This window comes from Lynx rufus, unplaced genomic scaffold (assembly GCF_022079265.1).
Source record: "Lynx rufus isolate CCGP_SWC_20201006 ecotype Redwood Valley unplaced genomic scaffold, mLynRuf1.p SCAF_26, whole genome shotgun sequence".
Taxonomy (NCBI): Eukaryota; Metazoa; Chordata; class Mammalia; order Carnivora; family Felidae; genus Lynx; species Lynx rufus.
In genome coordinates this window covers 9998517-10021671 of record NW_025814841.1, presented here as the reverse complement: position 1 = coordinate 10021671, position 23155 = coordinate 9998517, and the positions used below count along the sequence as shown (strand labels likewise).

Below are 23155 nucleotides of genomic sequence, written 5' to 3'. Positions count from 1 at the left end.
TGGCATCTTTTAAATCGTCAAAGTGTCAGTACTCAAGTGTCCCGTATTCCTAGTAACATTCAAACTCAGGGCTAGGTGAGCCCTCTGAAGTACAGGCTGAGCTGGAAATTCCATCCATCAGCTGTTGCTAGCTAGCCTCAATGCAAGTTGGTTCTGGGCATCAGCTGGAGCCTGGGAGGGTGTGGTCTACCCTCTGGACAAAAGGTCTTTCCCCATTTCCTGTCCCATAGGCTTCCTGTGGCATTCTGTCAGCCCCCGTGTAGGGTGGAGAATATATGTGTTTGTGCCTTGGGACCTAAAATTGTAACAGTTGAAAACCCTTAGAGTGAATTATTAAATCTAAACCAGAGCCTGTTGGCTTCTTGTGCTTGACTGGGAGTCTGTTTCGTTATGGTAGTTTTTACAAAACACTTCTGAGTAAGAAATAAATGCCAAATCTTTTTTTCCCCCCTCTCTTGCCAAACTCCACCAGGAAACAGAATCTCGTTATTTCAGTTAGAATATATTAATACTGACCCTCTCCAGCAGTTGGGACTTTTCAGGTTAGGATCACACGGCTTCTATTTTTACTCTAGTCTAAACTGTGGTCATATGGATAACAAAATAAATACTGGAATATTCTAGTTTAGAGGGGGAGAGGCGGCAATGCTTATAATAACATGGCTACAAACCTCTTGCTTTCCTCTGTTTGATATTCCAAAAAAGGAAGAAAGCACAACTTGGAACACATCTGTAAGTAATGAACATTTTCCTTTTGTGTATCATGCATATTCAACATAATCCCACTCAAAATCCCAGCATTGCTTTAATATACATTGCTTCGTAGAGCCCTATTTTTGTTGCCAACAGATTTAATTCAGGACAAAGCTTCTTCCCTTCTCTCTCTGGATTAGGAATATGAACCCTTTACCACAAACAGAAGGAAGAATTGTTGGTGTGTAAATTAAAATAAAAACTTAAAAAAAAAATTGGTGTGTCCGACTTCCCTCCCCTCCTCTGCCGTGCCCCCCTTCACTTCCTTGTTGCCTAAGAGGAAGACTGGTTTTTGTTTAGCATTAGCAATAAACCAATTTCAGGAAGAGTATTTTTTAAAGACATATTGATTAGGGGCGCCTGGGTGGCGCAGTCGGTTAAGCGTCCGACTTCAGCCAGGTCACGATCTCGCGGTCCGGGAGTTCGAGCCCCGCGTCAGGCTCTGGGCTGATGGCTCAGAGCCTGGAGCCTGTTTCCGATTCTGTGTCTCCCTCTCTCTCTGCCCCTCCCCCGTTCATGCTCTGTCTTTCTCTGTCCCAAAAATAAATAAACGTTGAAAAAAAAAATTAAAAAAAAAAAAAATAAAGACATATTGATTGAATTTTTGTAATTCCAGTGTTTCAGAATTCAAAAGCTAGAAAATCTAACTGCTTTGAACCACTTTCAGTTCTTTTTTTTTTTTTTAAGAAGAAAATTTCTACCATTAAGTACACTCAGTGTTACTGTAAAAAAAATTTTTTTAAACGTTTATTTTTGACAGAGACAGCATGAGCGGGGGAGGGGCAGAGAGAGAGAGGGAGACTCAGAATCTGAAGCAGGCTCCAAGCTGTCAACACAGAACCCGAACTGGGGTTCTAACCCACAAACTGTGAGATTGTGACCTGAGCCGAAGTTGGAGCTTAACCAACTGAGCCACCCAGGTGCCCCACTCAGTGTTACTTTTTAAATGCTCTTCAGCCATTTTAAATGTTCTCCACAGATCAAAACTGTCTCTGGCTCATTGGAGGCATCCTTAATGAGTTGGTAGTTTCTTCTAAGGTCATACTTATCTTTATGGCTCTTCTCACAGTATAAGGCAGAAGTGCAGATTGCCCTTTTTAAAGAGACCATGTAAGACAATGTTGATCTAATTTTCCCAGATGTGAGGTAACCAGGTAATGTCATTAAAAAGCGTGGTTATTTCCTTTCCCCAAGTGGCTGTAAGCTTGGGTTCAGCCTTTCTGAAAAATGTGACATCTTCCTCTGTTGAGCCTTTATCATGTGTTGTCTCTCAGAGCACAATGATAGGTCTGGTAGAGGATGCAGAAAACAGCAGACCGGGTCCCGATTCTCAGACCGCTTCAAGGAATGTACATTCTAAGGAGTGAGATCAGATTCCCACTCTGTTGAGGCATCCAACAGGAAAATCCCAGCCAGAGTGGTAATTCCAAATGAGTGGTTGGAACTTGAAGAACTGTAAATAGATACCGTAGGAATTCTGTCATATGCTATGGCTTGGTTTGTTTCAGAAGGTTCATGGAACAAGTTGGATTTCTCCATAGTTGCCTATGATTTTACGTTAATTTGTTTTAAATTTGCCATTTTTATGAGCAACATCCTGCCTCACACTTCATACCTTCATGTGATTCTTCCTTCGTAAAACCTAATGTTTTTTTTTTTTTCAGAATTTGGGTTTATTTTCCTAATACGCACAAGTAAATAATTTATAGGCATACCTTGTTTTATTATGTTTTGCAGGTATTATGGGGTTTTTTGTTTTTGTTTTTTATGAATTGAAGTTTGTGGCACCTCTGCATTGAGCAAATTTATCATCACCACTTTTCTAACAGCATTTGCTCACTTTGTGTCCCCGTCACATTTTGGTAATTCTTACAATATTTCACACTTTTCATTATTATTATGGTGATCTGTGATCAGTGATTAGAATTCATTGAAAGCTCAGATGATGGTTAGCATTTTTAGCAATCAAGTACTTTGTAATTAAGATATGTACATTGTTTTAGACATAATGTTACTGCACACTTACTAGACTCTAGAGTAAACCTAACTTTTATACGCACTGGGAAACCAAAAAATTCATTTGACTCTCTTTATTGTGATATTTGCTTTATTGCGGTGGTCTGGAACCGGACCTACAATATTTCTGAGGTATGTCTGTGAATCCATTCCTCACTTTATGGAAGGTACCCTAAAGTTTTTCTTAAAGTAAAAGGCATTAGCTTTCTGGGTAAGTAATTAAGGACTAGTATAGGTGTTTGAAGCAGTTCTAAAGACCTTTCTTGAGGATTTCTTAAGTAGGGGATTTACGAATTTTCTTTCATGTGTGACCTCACCTTTGACCTTGGCTTTTGTATGTATTATATACAGGATGGTAGAGTAAGCATGGGACATGATTGGGTTCCAGGTAGTTAGTTGTCTGTAAACAAACCCTTAAAATAAGTGCTTGTAAATACAACAGTATTTGCTTGTAAGCTTATGTAACAAGCAAATGTCACATACTCAAGGACAGCAGTATCTTTTTCAACAATAAACATAGGGTTCTTTCCTTCTATTACATCTTTGGTTTGGATGGGACACTTGAGAGAGATGAAGGTATTACTGAAAATGAATGGCAATTGATGGTCACGACTCCAGGGATCCTTCATATGGGAAACTTACAGGACATTAGGCAGAGAAGAAACTGTTAAGCTCGAACTCTAACTCTTAACATAGAATTTTCTCCCTATCTATGATGCCAAGAATACTAGTTCTGAAAGATGTTAAATAGATACCCTGGAGGGAGGATTTCCATGGCTAAGGTTTGTAAGTGCTGGATCAAGCAGGGTTCAACGTGACTCTATTGGAGTTCTTCTCGTGACCTTTATTATGATTAGGTGTGAATCACAAGAAAAGCAGGTGAGACGTTAGGCACAGCATGGCCAGCACCCTCAGTGAGCATACAATTTGAAGTCCAGACTTGGATAGGAAGCCTGCTCCCCACCTCTGAGCTGTAGGTCTTTGGGCAAGCCTCGGGTCCTTGGTCTGCAGTGGAGATTGTTGAGATGATTAAATGTGCCAATGCTTATAAAACACTTAGCACAAAATGCCTGGCACATAATAAACACGTAACAGTCACCTACAGCTAATCCTTTTGAACCCCAGGCTGAATGGGTCTGATATCTTCATGTTCTGGGGAATTACAGTGTAATAGAAAGAACCTAGAATTAGGTGTCTGAAGTCTTGGATTTATCTTTGGCCACCAACTAGACTGAACGATTTTCAGCTACTTTACCACTGTGATACTCTGTTTCTTCACTTTTGAAGCAAATAGATGATCTTGATGCCTATAGTGTCCAGTCATGCTCTAAGATTAATATCCCTTTGGGCTTTACCTAAGCCAGAATTGGCAAGTTCACCTTAAGGACAAGTATACCATCTCTGAGTGACTGTATGGGAGAAAATTTTAATTATTATTTCATTTACGGTGTATGTTAGCTATTAATAAAATAGTTTATTAAGTCATCTCTGGAAAGATAAGCTAAAGTTAACAGCCAGTTTGGCACTTTATAGTCACTATAAAAATTAATATGCATTTGAGTCTAAATTGGGACAAATGTGCCTTTATCCCAAAACTAAGAGAAGAGTATCATCTAAGTGTTTGTTTTCTATGGTATGATACAGAATGCAATATTAGGCCACATGAATATTTTATTTTTATATCCGAAGGCTACTTTTCTGAAGGTCAGTTCTGGGGTGTCTGGTATCCATGAATAGTTAGGTTTTCTACTTTCTGACTTTGTTATTAACCTAAGTTTAAACCGTAAAGTGAATTTAACACCTGCTGCTTTGAGCTCTAATTATCTTGACCACTGTTTATCGCTTGCACTAGTTTAAGGCACTTAGAGAACATTCATCTAGTAGATAAGGCAGTGTATCTTTCAAGGAAGACCTCAGATTTCTAAATAACTGATTTCCACACTGGCAGTTTGAAACGTAGTATTTGTTCAAAGTAGGCTTTATCTACGTGAGAAAATCCAGTGCGTAGATTTGTTCAGTTGCTATGTCACAAATTTACTTTGCTGAGAAAGTAGACAGGTTGGTGATATTACTAAAACCAAGACTGGTCCACTGGATGGTCTTTTATGTGTTGAATTAACATTTCTCTGTTCATTTATATTCTAGATACAGTTACAAGTTTGGGCTGAATCGTGTTCTCAAAATACTGGTTTTCATCATCCTCAGGCATGTAAGACCTAGGTCACCATTGCTTTCCTCAATTTGCCATCCTGAAAGGAGTTTATTTCCTCTTAGAGGCATTACATAAAGGAAATCGGTGTGACCGCATCTCTTGAGTATGTCGTGGAGCCTGGGGTTGGGTAGAGGAAGTGGCAGCAGCTGATACTGAAGTGCAGGTGAGGCCATATGGTGAAAGCACTTCTTTCAAGGCTAGGGAGTTTTTATTTCATCCTGTAAGTGACAGGGAGCCAATAAAAGGTTTTCAGCTGGGAGTGACACCGTCACATTTAAGGGTGGTCCCTCTGCAGAGAATGGATCCAAACACAAAGACGTAAGCAGTGACCAAGTAAGGAGGCCTTAGTAGTTAATGGTCCAGGCCTGGTATGATGAGGTTGCTGTGATTTGGGGGCCAGGGGAGGGATGGAGTTAGGGTGGAGGCAGGTATGTATCTTGCCTTCCCTGAGGCATTTTGGGGATGCAAAACTGAGTCCAATGTGCATTCTCCTCTGGGAAGAACTGCCTCCTCTCTGCAGGCAGTTCGGTGCTCCGGGTTCGGTGGCTGAAGGTGTCGTAGAGTATCAACCTCTATCTCGGTTTGCAGTAGATTCCCCCCCCCGTATACCAGGCGGCTTTCCACAACTTCCCTTTGCTCTCCTGTGTTCACATCTTGCATCAGCCAAGGGGGAAAGGTCTGAAAGACCAGCTCTATTTTTCTTGCAGCTCGTACTCTGAGCCCTCTTAGCCAACATCATTGGCACAGCCTCACAGAAATGGTCAGTCCCAAATTAAACAGCCTCGTTATGAAATCCTCCAGTTGGCCGGCTGCTCCGAGCTGCCGGGCTGTGTCTACGTACATTCTCTCCCCATTCCTTTTGTCCAGTGGCTCTGTCTCCTTGAACAAGAAAGTATTCAGAGTATGTCCTGGGGTTTTCTGCTTAGTGAGGCAGACCACCTTTGGCTAGGTGTAAAAAGAAGTCCTCTTGAGTCACCCCTTTCCCTGGCTTTCGAGAGATGCACATCTTCTTTCCCCAGGGGAGTGGTGGTGCATAATCCATTTCTCTCCCCAGGCATGTTGACTGCAGAAGTCTTCTGCAGTGTGGAGTCTTCACAAAAGACATTTGTCATGTTTGGGAAGGTGTTTTTTATTTAAAGGAAAGACAGTGGAGGTATTCTTTGAGCATCATCTGCTACAGTGTGAAAAGGGCCCTGCTTATTGTTCATTGGACTTTGTGGAAGGATTTTGGTAATTCCTCCTATGCGCTTGGCGCCCCTGACATCAGAGCAGGTGATAACTTTTAGTTTGAGGTCATAATTATGGGCACCACACTGGAGGATGGAGGAGAACATACAAGTAGCTGCCCTCGAGCACATTAAATATCCCATTGGCCCCACGACCATGCTGGAGCCCCGCAGACCCCGATTGGCTGAGGGCAAGCCAGCTTCTTCAAATGCGCCCAGACTTCTACCCCAAGCCCTGTGGCGACTCGGGCCTGACAACTTCCTCGTAAGGGTTGTCCTGGGGAAGTCTGTTGCTCGTCAGGGTACCCAGTGTGGCTGAACTGTGAGGTGGCCAGAATCCCCTGGAGACGTTTTTGGCCCAACTGTCTGTTCATTGTGACAGATGTATTAGTCCGGACAGCCGCCGCACCTAATGAATAGAAACGCAGTTTACCCGTAGGGGTTAAATATCTTCGTGTGACCCATGCCCCATCAAACTTCTTTGACAGAGCCAAGAGGAAAATGAAATCAATATGAACAAAAGACAGATAGGTCTCTAAGATGTGAAAAGATACTTTTACTTACTTTTCAGACTCTGGGCTACTTAAATAGATGCAGTGCAACATGTATGGCAAGTTTGGGGGCAGATGATCGCCCAGGCTTAGAATCGAGAGATTTTTAACCTTAGGAATCCTGGAGGTCTTGTGACATGTGTAAACTCTGAAACCTGAGTCAAAGGCCAATTTGTTTTAGGTAATCTCAATGGACAAATATTTATTGAGTGCCCATGTACTTTGAGAGAGGCAGGGAGCATGCTGGGTCATTGAAGACCTGCCTTCAGCAAGTTGGACCCAGCTGAGGCGCAAGAGAAAGTGTACATGAAACAGTGAGAAATGGCAGTAAGAGTTTAGGGCTTAAACTGTTCATACCCTATAAAATCCTCTAGCAGCTTCTAGCTAGATGCCGTACAGGGACGGGGAAGTCAGAACCTTTTTCGTAGACAGGATTTGAGAGAAAGAATGAGAGGGTCCTCCAGACGATGTTCACAGGACAGAGTTTAACATAAGCAGCACTGAAAACTGTTCTTCGGTGTGAGCACAAACAGCCTAAGCAACGTTTGCTGAGCACCTAGTGTATGCCAGGAGCTGTGATTACAGGGAGCCGAGGTGGATTAAAGATGAGTGTGGCACCGTCCTTGCCTCAAAGCCGCCGAGAGTCTGATAGGGGTCAGTTGGGTTGATTGTAGAGCTGAGGAATGTGGGCCTCCTGACACGCTTCACAAGCTTTGGGAATTACTGCCTGGAAGGGTGATGATGGCCTTGGAAGCCAGTAGGATGCAGGATGGCCTCAGATTGCAGAGTTCAGCTCTGACCATTCTACCAGAAAAATTCCAGCACGCTCTTGGCTCAGGGTGGTCACTCGATGCCTACAAGCCAACCCACTGGAAAACCAGTCCCTAAGGTTTTAGTTCTCGATGTGCCGGTGTTGTGGCTCACACAAAACGAGTTCCCATACTTTTCCATCAGTTGGCACTGAAGCCTGGTGGAGAACATGGGCTCAGGTTTAAAATGCTTCAGCTTCTTGAGGCAGCCACTGAAACCCGAGAGAATAAAGTTGGTCCTGTTACGGAGGGCTGGACCCATCTGCCCTCTTAGGAAGGTTCCAGTCACGGCGACCGCTGGAACACAAAGTTTTATTTTAAGAGGAAATCTAATGAAAGCCAGTGTAGTAAGGAAAGCATTTTTTTTTTCATAATTCCTGTTAGGAACAAACATTCAATTTATATTTAAAAATAGGACAATAACGAGTGTTGCCCATTTCTAAACACAAATGTTGTTTAGAATCTGACAGTCTGCTTTGTTTCTCGGTTTTCATGAGATACTGGTGGTAAAATATCAGTTTACTGAAACCATTTAAAAAAAATTTATACGTCTACTCTGCCTCCAATTCATGCGAGTACTCTTCTGGCAAGATTAGGGTGAATTTTAATACTAAAACTCTTACTGAAGAGCCAAGAAGCCGGGGAGCTGGTATACTTAGCGAACGATCCCTCTCTATATGAAGTGTGTGATTTGCTGTTTCCAAGTGCCAGTAATATAAAAAGAATGTGCTCGTGTGGGTTTATCTGCATTTGTCATTAAGGCTCTGCTAAGCCAGTGAGCCCTAGAAGCGGGCTTGTGGGGGCTTTTGCCCTTGTCAGATGAACCCCACAGGCACTGCTGCTCACAGGGTGCCCTGCCTGGCGTCGGCATGGATCTGGGCTGCCTGGACAACTGGGAAGCTCTTGGGTGTAGTGATAAAGGTCTGAGTGTGGCCAAGCCTGCGAATATTTGCAGGGCCTTGATGGATCCTTGGGTCATGATTTGGCAGAAGTGTGGTAATACTATTGTATTCATCCCCAAGAAAGTCTTAAATAATTTGAATGGTTGGTAAGTTTCCCGGTAAGGAAGCCTCACAGTGACCCTGTGACAAAGAGAATGCCTGAGCTGGTGACCCTGTAACAAAGAGAATGCCTGAGCTGGCTTATAACTAGCCCTGGGACCACCAAACTCGGGCAGCTTTAGTGGAATATAATGAAATAAGCCCCTGATAGGTGCTTACGTCTCTGAGCTGTTTGGTTCTCCTGGATTTTAGGCTACATAGGCTTCCTTGGGGGGCTTTTGCCTGTGGTTAGCCTGTGACTTATCAGGATGTCCTGAGGAAGGGGAGGGTGGAAATGTGGGTTCAGAGGATTGGAAGAGAGAGAGATAGTCACTGTGGTGTAAACCTGAACAAGTAAGATAAATGAGCACGTTTCTTGATCTCACCATCCTGAATCCCTTCTCATTCTTCTCTCAGAGAGCAGAGCCAACATCTGATAAAGACATGTACCTCGACAACAGCTCTGTTGAAGAAGCTTCAGGAGTGTATCCTATTGATGATGATGACTATGCTTCTGCATCAGGCTCAGGTAAGGCTGGCTACTTCCATGCCCACCTCCGTTCTTTGTGCTTGCACATGCACCCACACCCATGCACATGCATAGGTGCACATGTGTGCGTGCACGTGCGCGCACACACACACACACGCATTCTACTGGAACTCACTTCAAGGAGGCAGGCAGGATGCAGGGTGGTTAAAAAGTCAAAATGCCTGGCAGCATATTCTAGCTCTCTGCCACTTAAGCTGTGAGATCTTGGGAACGTATTTGACTTAGCTGAGCTTCCGTTTCCTCATTCATAAAATGGGAGGTAGTAATAGTCTCTATCACGTAGGTTGTTGTGAGGATTAACGGGGTGAACATATCTACAGCTCTAGGAGTTTAGTGCTTGGCAAGTAGTCAGTGTCCTGTTAACATTAGTTTTGATTTTATTATGAAGGCTTTCAGAGTGGTAAAAGTGGAATCTACCCTTAAATCCCTCAAATGCTAGTTTCATGAAACTACCAATCCTGTGTTATAGATTATGGGTGGGACCAAGAAGAGTTATGCCTTCTTACTCAAAAGTGGGAGGGAGAACGTAGCAGCCAAATAAAATCATGATACTGTGATATCCTTACTCCTCTGGTGTATCACTTATCTAGTAGCTCAGTAATGCTGCATAACAAACCACCCCGAAGCGTAGTGGCTAAAAACAACAATCATTTTTTTAGCTTATTATTCTGTAGATGGCAATTTAGGCTGGGCTAACTGGGTTCCCTCATGTGTCAGTGGCAACTGTAGGTTGGGTATGCAGCTTTGCTGATCTGCACTGGGCTCTAACATGTCTTTGGGGCAGACTTGGCTCTGGTCTACACAGTCTCTCATCCTCCAGTGGGCCAGCCATTTGTTCAGAGGAGGAAGCAGATATCCCAAGAGGGCAAGTATAAGTGTGCAAACCTCTTGCACACTAAGCTTAGAATTGGCACAGCATCACTACCACGTTTTATTGGTCAAAGTAAGTCACAGGTCCAGGCCAGACTCCAACTCTTAATGAAAGGATGTACAAAGTCACATTGCAGAGGATGTGGATATGGGGTGGGGGGTGGGTAGTAAAGGATTCTGGCCATTTTTGCAATCTACCGTAGTGATAAATGTTTCACCTGTACCAGGAATGCACCCCCCTCCAAGAAGCTGGGAAGGAGGAAGAGCTTGTGCATATATTCAACTAACAATCAAGTCAGGAAATTGTGGTCAGCAGTGTGCTAGGAAAGTCTTCTCCAAGACCCTTCTTGTTTTGAGTTTTCACTGTACATTCAACAGATGGCAAAAGTTACCCTGAATGTGGATGTCTGTAATCAGATTAGCCTGGGCTTCAGAATGACCAAGAACAAACTAAAATCAATTGTATCTTTGGTAGAGATCTACCTATATAGGAGTGTTTTAAGTTGGAAAAAAGCAAATCTGAGAAAGACAAGAGAGGTGGTGGCTGACCTAGTAACAATGAGCTTACAATGCAATCTGAATGTAAAAATAGCCGTCGTTATTCTTGGGGAAGTGATATATATCACACATGCAGAATGAGTGTGGAAAGAGTTGTTCTCCGTGGCCCACAACACTATTAATATCTTTCACTCATGGCACCTCTTTTCTTCCTCTAGCACCTCAAAAGTGCTTTGTAACTGTCATCATCAGAGTATCCTGGGAAATAATAACTACGGACCCCTTTTTCCCCCATTTCACAGATCTTAGAACCCAAGAGTTGTTAGATTTGTAGCTATTGTTCAATCACTTTGCTGACTTCTGCCAAGATTGTGCTGAAGTTTAATGTAAAGAAAGCAGGTACACAGCCCTGCTTCTCTGCCACCCTTGCAGATGAAAGGGGTCTGGAGTGGGTCATTTGAAATCCTGAATACATTAATCAGATGGATCGAGCTAAGGCTTGCTTCCACCTCGGCTCCAGCCCCGGGCAGATCACTGCTGCAAAGAAGTGCATCATTCTGGACTTTGGAAACCTCCTTATGCTGCTTAAAAGTATATTGATTTGCAGCTTAAAGGTGGTAGAAGTTGTAACCAAAATTTATAAAGCACTTCCTGCGTGTCAAGTACTGTTCCTATACTTACAACATCTACGTAAGGGCAGATTGTTATTGTCTCCACTTTTCACATGGGAAAGCCTGAGGCACAGAAGGATTGAGTAACTTGCCTCAGATCGCACTGTCAGAGTAATGGAGCTGGGGTAGGGACTGGGGAGTTGGGCTTGAGAGTGTGTTCTTTTTTGCTCTTTTGTTGTCCTGCCTTCTTGTGTCATAATACCCCACTCTAGAATTAGGCCACCCTGCCTAGCTGATGCCCAATCCCAGCTGGAAACTGGGATCCTCTCCAGGGTTTTGGCCATTGTTCCTTCTGTCCTCACTCCTATCTTAACTATCTAGTGGCAAAGCAAATGGACTGGAGGAAATGGCTGGAGGCCTAAAGGGTACTTCCTGGATGAAGAGATGGGGCCATGCTATATGTGTGGACTCAAGAATGGGCATTAATGAATATGAACACTCCGACCATTCACTTAAATATTTCATAGGCATTCACTGTATGCCAGACATAGTGCCTTGTTCTTGGGACACAGATGAGGAAGACTTGGTCCCTGTCTTCAGGGGACCAAGCACCTGAAAGAAATGTAAAAATGAGAAAAAAACAATTATAACACCATGTCAGGAGTGATATAATATAGGAAAATGCTGTACAGCAAAAATTTGAGAGTTAAACATAGTATTCTGGTGCTATGGAACATACATACCTTGGGGCACCTGGGCAGCTCAGTCAGTTAAGTGTCTGACTCTTGATTTCAGCTCAGGTCATGATCTCAGAGTGGTGAGATTGAGCCCTGGGTTGGAGCCTGCTTAAGATTCTCTCTCTCTCCCTCTGCCTGCGTGCCTGCCTGCCTGCCTCCCTCCCTCCCTCCCTCCCTCTCTCTCAAAAAACAAAAACACCCCAAAAAACTAAAAAACAACAACAAAAAACAAGGGAACACACATACCATCCAATGTCCAACTAAACCATCAATAAAGGAATTGGTCCTAACTCACAAGGACACACAAAACAGTAGAGGAGACAATAGCCATGATGTTTTGAAAGCTGGAAAGCAGATGGTCTTGTAATGGAGAGAGGGGATGACGTTGATTCTGAGAAAGACAGTGTGAGCAGTAGTTTCCCAGGTGGAAACGGGCTCTGGGCTGGGATGTCTCAGGCCAGAGAGAACAGTGAGAGTTTGAAAGTCAGGGATGACAGAGATGTGATCAAGGGGGCACCCGGGTCTCTGGTTCGGGCAAGAGGGTCAATGTACTTTAATAAAGATAATAAATACAGTAGAAGAACCACCCGAGGCAGATCACTCCTCTGTCTCTAACGTAAGAAGTGTTAGCTTGAGGGAGTTTTCTACTTTACACAATCTCCTCTCTCCTCAAAACAGATTCTCCTAATTCAGTGAGTCATATTTGTAACTGCTGTGAACAAAGGGGGGTCTTGAAAGCCCTTAATGGAAAATTTTTCATTTGGCATTGAAAAACATTTTTTTGCAAGGAAATGATTCATTGTAGGAGCAAATCAAGCATATTATGTGTCAAACTTTGACAGAAAATCAGGTAGGCTGTTAGAAACGAGAAGTGTGTTTCTAGAGCCATCATTATTAATGACACATTTACATACCATTTTATATGTACGGTGCTTCCAAAATATATCCCATTCAGACCTCTGAGAGTTCGTTCCTATCCCCACTTCACACACGAAGACACTGACGCCAGCATTCCTTGCCAAAGGTCAAAGCTAAAGATGCCAGAACCAGTCCTAGATTTGTTTTCAATGCCAAATCCCATATGTATTTCAGATATACTCTACCATTTCTTCTCTGTATGATGAGTGTACGTGCTAAAGTTGAAGGAGATAGTTGATAGAATAAAATATTTTAAAATGCGAAATTGAAAAACAAAAACAAAAGCAACAGCGTCCTAGCCTCTTGCCGTGTTTCCAACACAGCACCTCTTCCGAACTACTCATTTCATTTTACCAGGATCGCGTGAGGAATTTAGAGGTATTTGTCTTTCGCTCCTGTCTGAGGAAGCAGGTTAGAGTTGCAGAGTTTTGAGTTTGAGTTTGTTGTACATTTGACAGATGATCACCTTAAAAAAGAATATTGTATTTGAATGTCAGAAATTCTTAAATGCTATTCTGGTAAAAAGGCAAAAGTAAAAATAAAAATAAAATAGTGTCCAGGTGGCAGGCAGTTGGCGGTTAGTTACTCATTGAACAAATACTGGAGTGGAGCCTGTGGCTGTTGGGGATTCTCTTAGGCAATCGGAGAGCAAACAGATGCAATTCTTGGCCTTACAGAGCTTCTAGTCTACTAGTGGAGATTTCAGTCAATAGTTGTGTAAATAAATGCAGGATTACAAATTTGTGATAAATGCAATTACGGTAAGAAAAGTGGTACTAAAAACCATTTAACAGAGGACACTGAGGTAATATGGAAGAGAGGGAGGATAACATGGGGAATGACCTTGGTGCTAACGTCTGGAGGTGAATTAGGAACTAGCCAGGTGAGGGCTTCTGCCAGGAGATCAGGGACAACAGGGGAAAATGAGGCTCAAGGAGGCTGGAAAAGTGGGCCAGGGCTGGGCCCTGCAAGGCTGGGCTGAGGCATTTCCTATACATCTCGAGCAGTGGAGTGCCATTATAATGGTTTTAAACAGGAGGATGATGGGGTGACAGCCAGTTTGTGGGCAGTGGACTGAAAAGGGGGCTCTCAGAAAGAAGGCAGGACAGTGGCTTGTGGACAGTTTATGGTGGCATTGGATGAGAGTGGTGGCCCTGGGACTGTGAAAAGCTGTTAGAGTGAAGACATATTAAGAAAATAAAATTGGTAGAACTAGGGGATGGATTCAGTGTGGGGTAAGGAAGAGGAAGCCAGAGTTGTGACTTCCAGGAATGGGGGGTTCTGTTTGCTGCCCGTCAACACCAGATGACCACCAGGTCTGTAGGGGCAGAGGGAGATTGTGAGCTCTGTTTTGAACACGTTGGAGGTGGATGGCACCTTCGAGTCACTGGAGTGAAAATGTCAAGTAGGCCAGTGGATGTGTAGGCCTGAATTTCAGAGGAGCAGTTAAGCTAATGATATAAACTTAGGTTTTGTTTGTGTTTAGATGGTAATTGAAGCCGTGGCTGTAGGTGAGGCAGAAAGTGTAGAGTAAGAAGCAGCCTGGGGCTGATGCTCAAGGAACTCTGATATTTAAACTCTAGGTCAAAAAAGCCTGAGCCCGCAGAGGAGACTTAGAAATAGCCCAAGAGGTGAGGGGGAAAGCCGGGAAGTCAAGTCCTAGAAGCCCAAAGATAGTATATCAAGAAGGAGACAATAGCTGACCAGTGTCCAGTGGTGCTAGGAGGCTCAATTATATGAGGACCACTCTGGAAGATGCCTTTGGATATGGCAGCGTGGAGGACCTTGGTGACCTGATTAACAAGCAGCACTGAGAGCGTGATGACAGGGGAGGTCAGACTAGAGGGGGTACAGATAGCTGGTGAGCAGGGATGCTGATGAGGACCCACAGCACCACTGGAAAAGTCTTGGCTGTAAAAAAAGCAGAGAGCAGCAGTTCCCCTCAGAGAATAAAGGGCCTACTGTGGGAGAGTCTTCTCTTTCTGTTGTTTTGTTGTGTTTTAAAATGGAGAATGTAGGGGTGCCTGGGTGGCTCAGTTAAATGTACGACTTCAGCTCAGGTCACGATCTCGCAGTTTGTGAGTTCCAGCCCCGCATCAGGCTCTGTGCTGACAGCTCGGAGCCTGGAGCCTGTTTCGGATTCTGTGTCTCCCTCTCTCTCTGCCCCTCCCCCGCTCGTGTTCTGTCTCTCTTTCTCTCTCTCTCTCTCTCTCTCTCTCTCTCAAAAATAAATGTTAAAAAAAGTTTAAAATAAATGAAATGGAAAATGTAGCATGTTTCAACATAGGAAAGGAAGAAATCTCATGCACAGAAGAGTTTGAACATTCAAGTAAAAGAGGAGATCCTTGAGAGTGTTAGAACAATATTACAAAACATGCCAGGCTGCCCATGGATCCCTTGGAAATCACTTTATTGCAGTGAAAACTGCAGGAAAGTTAAGTGTGGAATTCGTTTTTTAAGTTTATTTGGGGAGAGAGCGAGCACAAGCAGGGGAGGGGCACAAAAAGGGAGAGAGAATCCCAAGCAGGCTCCGTGCTGTCAGCATGGAGCCCAATGCAGGAGCTTGAACTCACGAACCATGAGATCATGACCTGAGCCAAAATCAAGAGTCAGAGGCTCAACCGACTGAGCCACCTGGCATCCCTTAAATGCCAAATTCCTGAGGAGCAGGTATTTTGAAAACACATGGCCCTGTCAGTGTCCATCTTGAACAGTACCATTTGATATAGAAATCTGTGTTGTGATTCATGTGCTCAGCTCCTCTTTGCTTGTTTTTTTCCAGGAGCTGATGAGGACGTAGAGAGCCCGGAGATGACCACATCCCGACCACTTCCAAAGATAGGGTTCACTAGTGCTGTTCCCAAAGTGGAAACCACGACATGGGAGATCCAGAACAAGATACCTGCTCAGACGAAGGTGTGTTTGTTTTGCATTGCATTACCGGGTTATTGTAAGTGTTTCATTTTAAAAATTGCACAGAATGTTCCTTTTGAGAAGCCCCACTGAAAATTATGTGAGGACAAATGGTCGTTCATCATCTTGCTGTAAATGGCTCTTTCTTACTCTTTATGATCGTTTTGACGTTTACCCACCGACTCCTTCATTGTTGTTTAAATAAACGTTTTTCTTCAGAGCAGTTATAGGTTCATAGCAAAATTGAGTGGAAAGTTCCCATGTGCCCCCTGCCCTCACACAGACACCACCTCCCCCCCAGAGTGGTACATTTATTACAGTTGATGAACCTAATTGACACATTATTTTTACCCAGAGTCCATAGTTAACCTTAGGATTCGCTCATGGTGTTGTACCTTCTGTGGGTTCTGACAGATGTACCTTGTGCTGCCTCTTTATCTCTCCTGCCCCCCCCCACCCCCGGAAAGTACTGATCTTTTTACTGTCTTCATAGTTTGGTTTTTCCAGAATGTAATAGAGTTATCACTATATAGTATGTAGCCTTTTGAAATAGGCTTCTTTCGCTTAGCAATATGCATTTAAGGTTCCTCCGCGTCTCTTCATAGCTCAGTAGCTCACTCAGCTACCTACTACTACCTACTACTTTTATCACCCCGGCCCAGCTTATATATGGATAATTTTTATAGGGTGCTAAGGGTCTCAAAACCCAGTTAAGAAACAAAATTTTTTGTTTACTTGGACTTAAGCCAAGAAAATTTGTTTTCAGTTCATAAAGAATTTTTTTCTGAGTCAAAACCATTGTGAACTTTACACATGATGAAACGGGTTCTGGAATAAGGAAACTCCAGGTTCCTGTCTCATTCAGTTACTTCTTAAAGTCTCCTCAGGCCTGTCATCAGCAGAATACAGACTTGACCTCTTTCAGGGATAATGATGAACGTGGTTGCATCTCAATATATTCATTTTGAGGGCTGAGTTACTAAGAAATAAGGTCTTTGGATTTAGAGCCAAAGTACTAGTTGTTGAAAACTATGAGACTGGTGATTTTGGCCTTATTATCATTATATTGTAATTAGCCGACCACCTACTAGTGGGTAAGCTATTTAAGTTGGAAAATGCATATGAAAGTCTGAAGAAGGCCTAGGCTTTAAATCCTGGATCTGTCAAATTTCTTAGCTTCTGTGAGCCATTCCTCATGGGTCTGTGAGAAGATTAAATGTGGGTGGGTGCCTATAGTATGGCCCCTGAGACCCAGGAAGCATTCTGTAAGCCTTGACTGAATTTGGTTAGAGCAATCACCAAATAAGCCTTATAACTGCAGTAGGAGGCTTTGTAGATGGCCCAGGGCTCGCAGACTGCTTATGAAAACTTAGAAACACAAGTGTCCCCTTTGAGAGCTCCTCCATCTGTTGGTCAGAAATGAGCTGCTGCCAAGCTTTAGTAGGAGACAAGATGTGGAGGGCTGTCCCCTGAAGGTAGTGACACGTCTCGTCTGGAGTAAGAAGTGCCCCTCTACAGGCAGGAATGCATGACGGCTTCCCACACTTTCATGTCCCTCCCTCTGTGTCCCTGCTGCATGGGAACAGGACAGTGAGTGACAGAGCTGGATGCGTTTCTGCAGATGTGGAGGGGCCGTGGCCAACCCTCCTCACACTGGAGGATGCTCTGTAGGATTAAGAAGAACCAAATACTGTCAGTAGCAGACTGACTTCACAGGCCAGGAGAAAGGAAAAAAGAAGGTCCCTGAACACGGGCAGACATACTAGCGTATGCTGGCTCCATGTGCAGGAGCTGCTCTGTCAGTGCACGGAGTTGAACGAATGAGAGAAGAAGGAAGAAGGGGAGGAATGCAGGGTACCTGGTGCCATTGATGGGAGGATGGGGAGGGGGCCCTCAGTGTGGGTGGCACAGTTCTCCAGTGTGACTATTGAAAGATGCATTTGGCGTTCTGCGGTTTTATTTGACCGCTTGTCATGGCTGAATCTCTTGTGACCATTAGGACCCACTAGCTTGAGGCAAGAAACCCAGTTTTGGCTTTCAGTGATAAAAATTGTACCCTAAACAAAATCTAATGTGACAATCGAGTTCTGGTCAGTTGACAAGAACGAATTTAAAATTGATTTCAATTTTTAAAAATTGGCCTTAAGGAATTAATCGTGTCAGGTCTAGATAAAGAAGATAGATAGATGTTTGGCAGATGAGCTCAGAAATTAAGAATCTCCAAACATTTTAATATATGTATATTCCTAGTATCATTTATGTTCAACGAAGTGATTATTCATTGCTTCATGAGAGATTTATGGCATGCTACTCCTCATCCTAGGTACTGATAATGATACTATTGATAATTAATGATTTAATTTTCTTATAGTTCCATGGTACGGCTTAGTTAAGCATTGCCTCTAGGATACTGTTAATGTCAACTTTTGAATGGGTCTGACAGTGGCATCAACGTCACTGTTACAGATATCCTATCTAGTTTGTTGTAAATTTATATGACAGCAATGAAAAGAACCCAGGTGTTTGTTGAAGCAGAGCATTAGTCATCATCTTTTACTTCGGATACATTTCCAAGGCATCCCAACAACCAGACGTGGATGCAACAGATCTTTAATGGACTTCATTTAATCATCTGTGTTGCCTTTTTGTAATTTCATTTTGCACATATCCACAAGAGTTAAGGTATTTCAGATTAGTTCCATCCTGTGGAAATAATCCTTCTGAATCAAACCCCTCCTTCTATACAATAAAACATTTCAATTTAAAGGATAAATGTTCCATCCAGCACACCTGGAAGTCTGTACACTGATGGACTGTCCTTGTAAGAAGATGGCGGCCCCAGTTCAGTTTCTTTGGAAGCCTAGTGTTCAGTTCACTGAGGCAGGGACCAATACCTCACATACTCTGGAGTTCAGATGGATCCACCTGGTCTGGTTAGTGGTCCTTCCTGGATATACCAGTGACCTTAAGCCACCCCAAAAAGGTGAGGTCTTTCCTTTTTATGTTTAGACTTGAGTAGACGAGTAGCTGGCTCCCATTTTGGATGAACTCTGGCCTTCAGAAAGCAATCAATCACTTAACTGGACCACAGCTGAGAATCCTAATGAAAATGGACTTGGCTGTTTGTAGGCAGACTAGTAGAGCTGATAAGGATTATTGTCTATAATAATAGCCAATGCAGTTGACAGTGTTTTCATCAGTAGTGTCGGTCAAGTAGAACTTCAGCCTGGTAGTTAGAGTTTGCTGCAAGAATGTGGGTGTGATGTGATAAACACCTGAACAAGGCTGTGGAAATGGGGAGCTGAGGAAGACACCTAATATGAGAGAATGGTGAAAGGCAAGTTGGCAGGACTGTGGTATGGCAAAACATATGATTTGAAATGTGCTCAAATAACTTTGGGGGCCCCCAAAAAATAGCTGGTACCATTAATGGACATAGAAAAGAAGATCAGTGTTATTCAGTGCTACAGCCAGGGGTTAGTTAGTGTCCTGCAGGCTGCTGGGGGGTTGGGATTAATGCTGGCTGGAGATGAGCTTCTGAGAGTTACCATCTTGGATTTGAGCTTTAGAATTGTGGGATACCCAAGAAGCTGGGAGTGCACGTCACTGAACGGCCACGGACACCAAGGTGCGAGAAAGTGGTATGACTTGGTGTGGATCACACGGGAGCTGCTTATAGAACCCAGACTCCTGAAGTTCTAGTTCAGGGTTTGCTGAAAGTGTAAGGGTGAATAGGTAGAGGGGAGCATTACAGAGTAAGCCTGGGGAGCTACTCTGCAGAATGGTAGCAGGGAGAGCCTTGGAGAACACCTGGAGAGAAAGCCTGGGAGGAAGCTGTCATCCCAGAGCCCCATGTGGCAAAGAGATGAAGGAACAAGGAGACTTGGGGCCACGCTCTTGGGTTGGTGCAGCGAGAGAGAGTTGTAGCCTGAAGAGTGGTAAGAAAACAGATCTTATGAGGTGTCAGCTAAAACAACCTAACCATGTCATTAGGGTTATTACAAACTCATTAACCAGCTGTTTTGCCTATACCTGTGATGGGTGTTATATGAAACCATGAACAGCGTGGGTCCATCATAAAACTTGCCCATTGGTGTTTATTCCAATTATTTCCCACATTCATTGTTTGGAAAAAATAAACCTTGGAATATATCTATTGTATCTTCTTTCCAGCACATTATACAGATTTTTTTTTAATCTTTTCCTTTTTCCAATATCAGTCACCTGAAGAAATTGATAAGGAAAAAGTTCACCTGTCTGACTCAGAAAGGAAGATGGACCCAGCTGAAGACGATACAAATGTGTATACTGAGAAACACTCAGACAATCTGTTTAAACGAACAGAAGTCCTGGCAGGTGAGTAACCCAGTGGGGGCCTGGTGGGAAGGTCCTTAAATAGGCCTGTTTGGCTAAGTGATATTCAGAGGTGTAGGCCAAGCTTGCTGAATGTCACCTTCCTGCCGAGAGCAGTCTTAAGAGACAAGAGTTAGGCAAATGTTGTCTTTATTTTCTGTCAGCTCCTTCATCCTACCGCCTGATGCAAGAAGAGGAAAGTTCAGAACTGAATTGGTCCAGAACAACTGGGTGTGGGGGATGGTGGGACTGCAGCTCTATCAGTCCTGCTCCAAGTCATCCTGATGCCAAAATAAATTCAAGAGAAGGAAAAGTTCTTTATGGGGAGGGCAGTTGACACAGATAATGCCCAAGGCATCAAGAATGCTGTCTCGAATCAGAGCTTACCTGATGGAAGTATTATTTGATTTTAAAGGGGAAGATTTGCAAGATTTAAACACACTTAGTCCTCGAAAGGATAGTCCCAAAGCCAAGACTAGAAAGGAAATTTGCTCGCTTTTTTTCATATTTACCCTTACAAAACTTAAGTCAGTTATATCCTGTTATGTGTCTTTGGTGAAAAAGCAATTAGAAGATTAGACTATGAAATTTGAGTACTGAGAACACTAAGGAATTTTAGAGTATGGAGTCAGTTGAGGCCCCAGCCACATTTTTTCCTGCTGAGGCTTTTGGATGATATTAATACTAATCAAAGAAAGTATTGTACCTTCCTTGGGAATGTCAGATTGGTGTAACGACCCGGTTGTTTCATTGAATCTCGTTTCTAAATGTTTTGGGGTTTTTCAAATGGAGCCTTTTATAAAAGTGTAAACAGATTGGGCCTGACAGAGTTAATTTCTGCAACCTTTGAATCCGTCCTAAAAGTAATCTTCCTTTTTGGCGTGTTTCAGCTGTCATTGCTGGCGGAGTTATCGGCTTTCTCTTTGCAATTTTCCTTATCCTGCTGTTGGTGTATCGCATGAGGAAGAAGGACGAAGGAAGTTACGACCTTGGAGAACGTAAACCATCCAGTGCTGCTTATCAGAAGGCACCTACTAAGGAGTTTTATGCGTGAAACTCCCACTTAGTGTCTCTATTTATGAGATCACTGAACTTTTAAAAATAAAGCTTTTGCATAGAATAATGAAGATCTTTGTTTTTTGTTTTTCTCATTAAAGAGCCATTCTGGCACTTTAATGATAAAATCCCATTGTATTTAAAACTTTTCATGTATTTCTTTAGAACAACATAAAATTAAAACTTAACATCTGCAGTGTTCTGTGAATAGCAGTGGCAAAATATTATGTTATGAAAACCCTCTATGTTCATGGAATCGGTTTAAACTTTTATGCGCAAATACAAAATGATCGTTTTTATCCTACAGTTCGAAGATGAAAGCTGTTTAATTTGTGTCCGCGTGTCTCTGATAGACCTTACCAAGTGGTCTTACTTTGTTAATTTATCTGTTCCCCTCTCCTCTGCACTTTCCCTCTTGTCCCCTTGAAAACAAAACAAAACTCTATGCCTTTTGTAGCTGTTACGGTGCAATTTGTCTTTGGATAATTCAGATAATGGTAATTTAGTGTATATGTGATTTTCAGATATGTAAACTTTAACCTCCACTTTGTATAAATTTTTAAGTGTCAGACTATCCATTTTACACTTGCTTTGTTTTTCATTACCTGTAGCTTCAGGCAGATTTGCAACAGCAAATTAACGTGTAAAATTGGATTATTACCACAAAACTGTTCAGTCATAGCTATCTAATCAGATCTTCTTTTGGGAGGATTTGATGTGAGTTACTGACGAGCCTCAGCAAACCCAAAGATGCTAACAGTATTTTGAGAAGTTGCTGCAGATTCCTTTGGCCACTGTATTTGTTAATTTCTTGCAATTTGAAGGTACGAGTAGGGGTTTAAGGAAAAATCAGTTTTTGTTCTTAAAAATGCATTTAAGTTGTAAACGTCTTTTTAAGCCTTTGAAGTGCCTATGATTCTATGTAACTCGTTGCAGACTGGTGTTAATGAGTATATATAACAGTTTAAAAAAAAAGTTGGTATTTTATAAGCACAGACAATTCTAATGGTAACTTTTGTAGTCTTACGAATAGACATCAATTGTAATTTGGGAACATAAAAACTACTGAATAAATCATGTGGCCTAATATTGAAAATGTCACTGTTATAAATTTTGTACATTTTCGATCAAATGTACATCTCCCCTTTGCAAATGACCATCTGCTCTCAAGGATGATGTGGGTTTGATTTCTGAGTGTTCCATAGAGTGTCTGTAAATCAAAACCAAAGAGCTCATCGATGAGGCTGTTTATTACCAGATTCACTTCTGAATTGGCCAGAGGAAATCTGAATGTGTCCTGTGTGTGTTCGGGTGTAGATATTGGAAGACTGCCAGGGAAGGAATAGTGAAGTTGGCAGCCTTTGTAGGATAGCTGATGGCAACGTTGAGAGGGATGCCTGCTTTTGCAAATAATTTTTAGGAGTTAAATTCCAAAGAACCGAAGGGGACTCTCCTGATGTCAGTATCTAAGGTTTTGTCCTATAGACTGAAGACTGATTTACCTTGGAAATTGTGCTCCAAATCTCTCCTGAAGCTTAACGGAAGAACCAATAGACGGAATGCCATAGTTCACACCATAGGGAAGGGAAGAAGGGCAGGGAGGCTCTGTGCATTAAAAGGAGGGCCTCACTGCTGACCACTGAAATAGCTGCAAAGCAGGGGTTCCTGAGGAGGAGATGGAAGTATGAGGGTACCCGGCTGGGTATTTCCTTCGAACTGAACATTTCCTTTTCTGTTTTAACCATAAATTTTGTTTTAACGTGTGAGCCGCCCAAGTAGGAAGAACACCGCAAAAACAGCAACCCTTTCAATACATAATGTACTTTTAATAAAGTATGAATACTGCTTCATTTAGAGACCGTTTCCTGGAATTACCACATAACTCATTAAAAAAGTTTTTTTAAACAGCACTCGGAACAGTGTTTACTTAAATTCTTAATGGCCTTAATTCTCAAATTCCTGTCCCATCACTTACAGAGTCAATCCACTTTGGAGTGATTAAAAGGAAGTTCTAGCACCTTCTAAAGTTGCACAATATCCCT

At 42.7% G+C, this 23155-nt stretch overlaps 1 protein-coding gene across 1 annotated transcript in view; it reads left to right on the top strand.

The window, feature by feature from the left end:
• SDC2 (syndecan 2) overlaps positions 1 to 22770 on the top strand; it is a 100350-nt gene extending 77580 nt beyond the window's left edge. Inside the window, exons 2-5 of the mRNA XM_047088975.1 lie at positions 9025 to 9136; positions 15574 to 15707; positions 19925 to 20060; positions 20948 to 22770. Of these exons, the coding sequence (XP_046944931.1) occupies positions 9025 to 9136; positions 15574 to 15707; positions 19925 to 20060; positions 20948 to 21111 (546 nt within the window). The 3' untranslated portion in view covers positions 21112 to 22770. The remainder of the gene's footprint in view (positions 1 to 9024; positions 9137 to 15573; positions 15708 to 19924; positions 20061 to 20947) is intronic.
• The last annotated feature ends 385 nt before the right edge of the window (positions 22771 to 23155 follow it).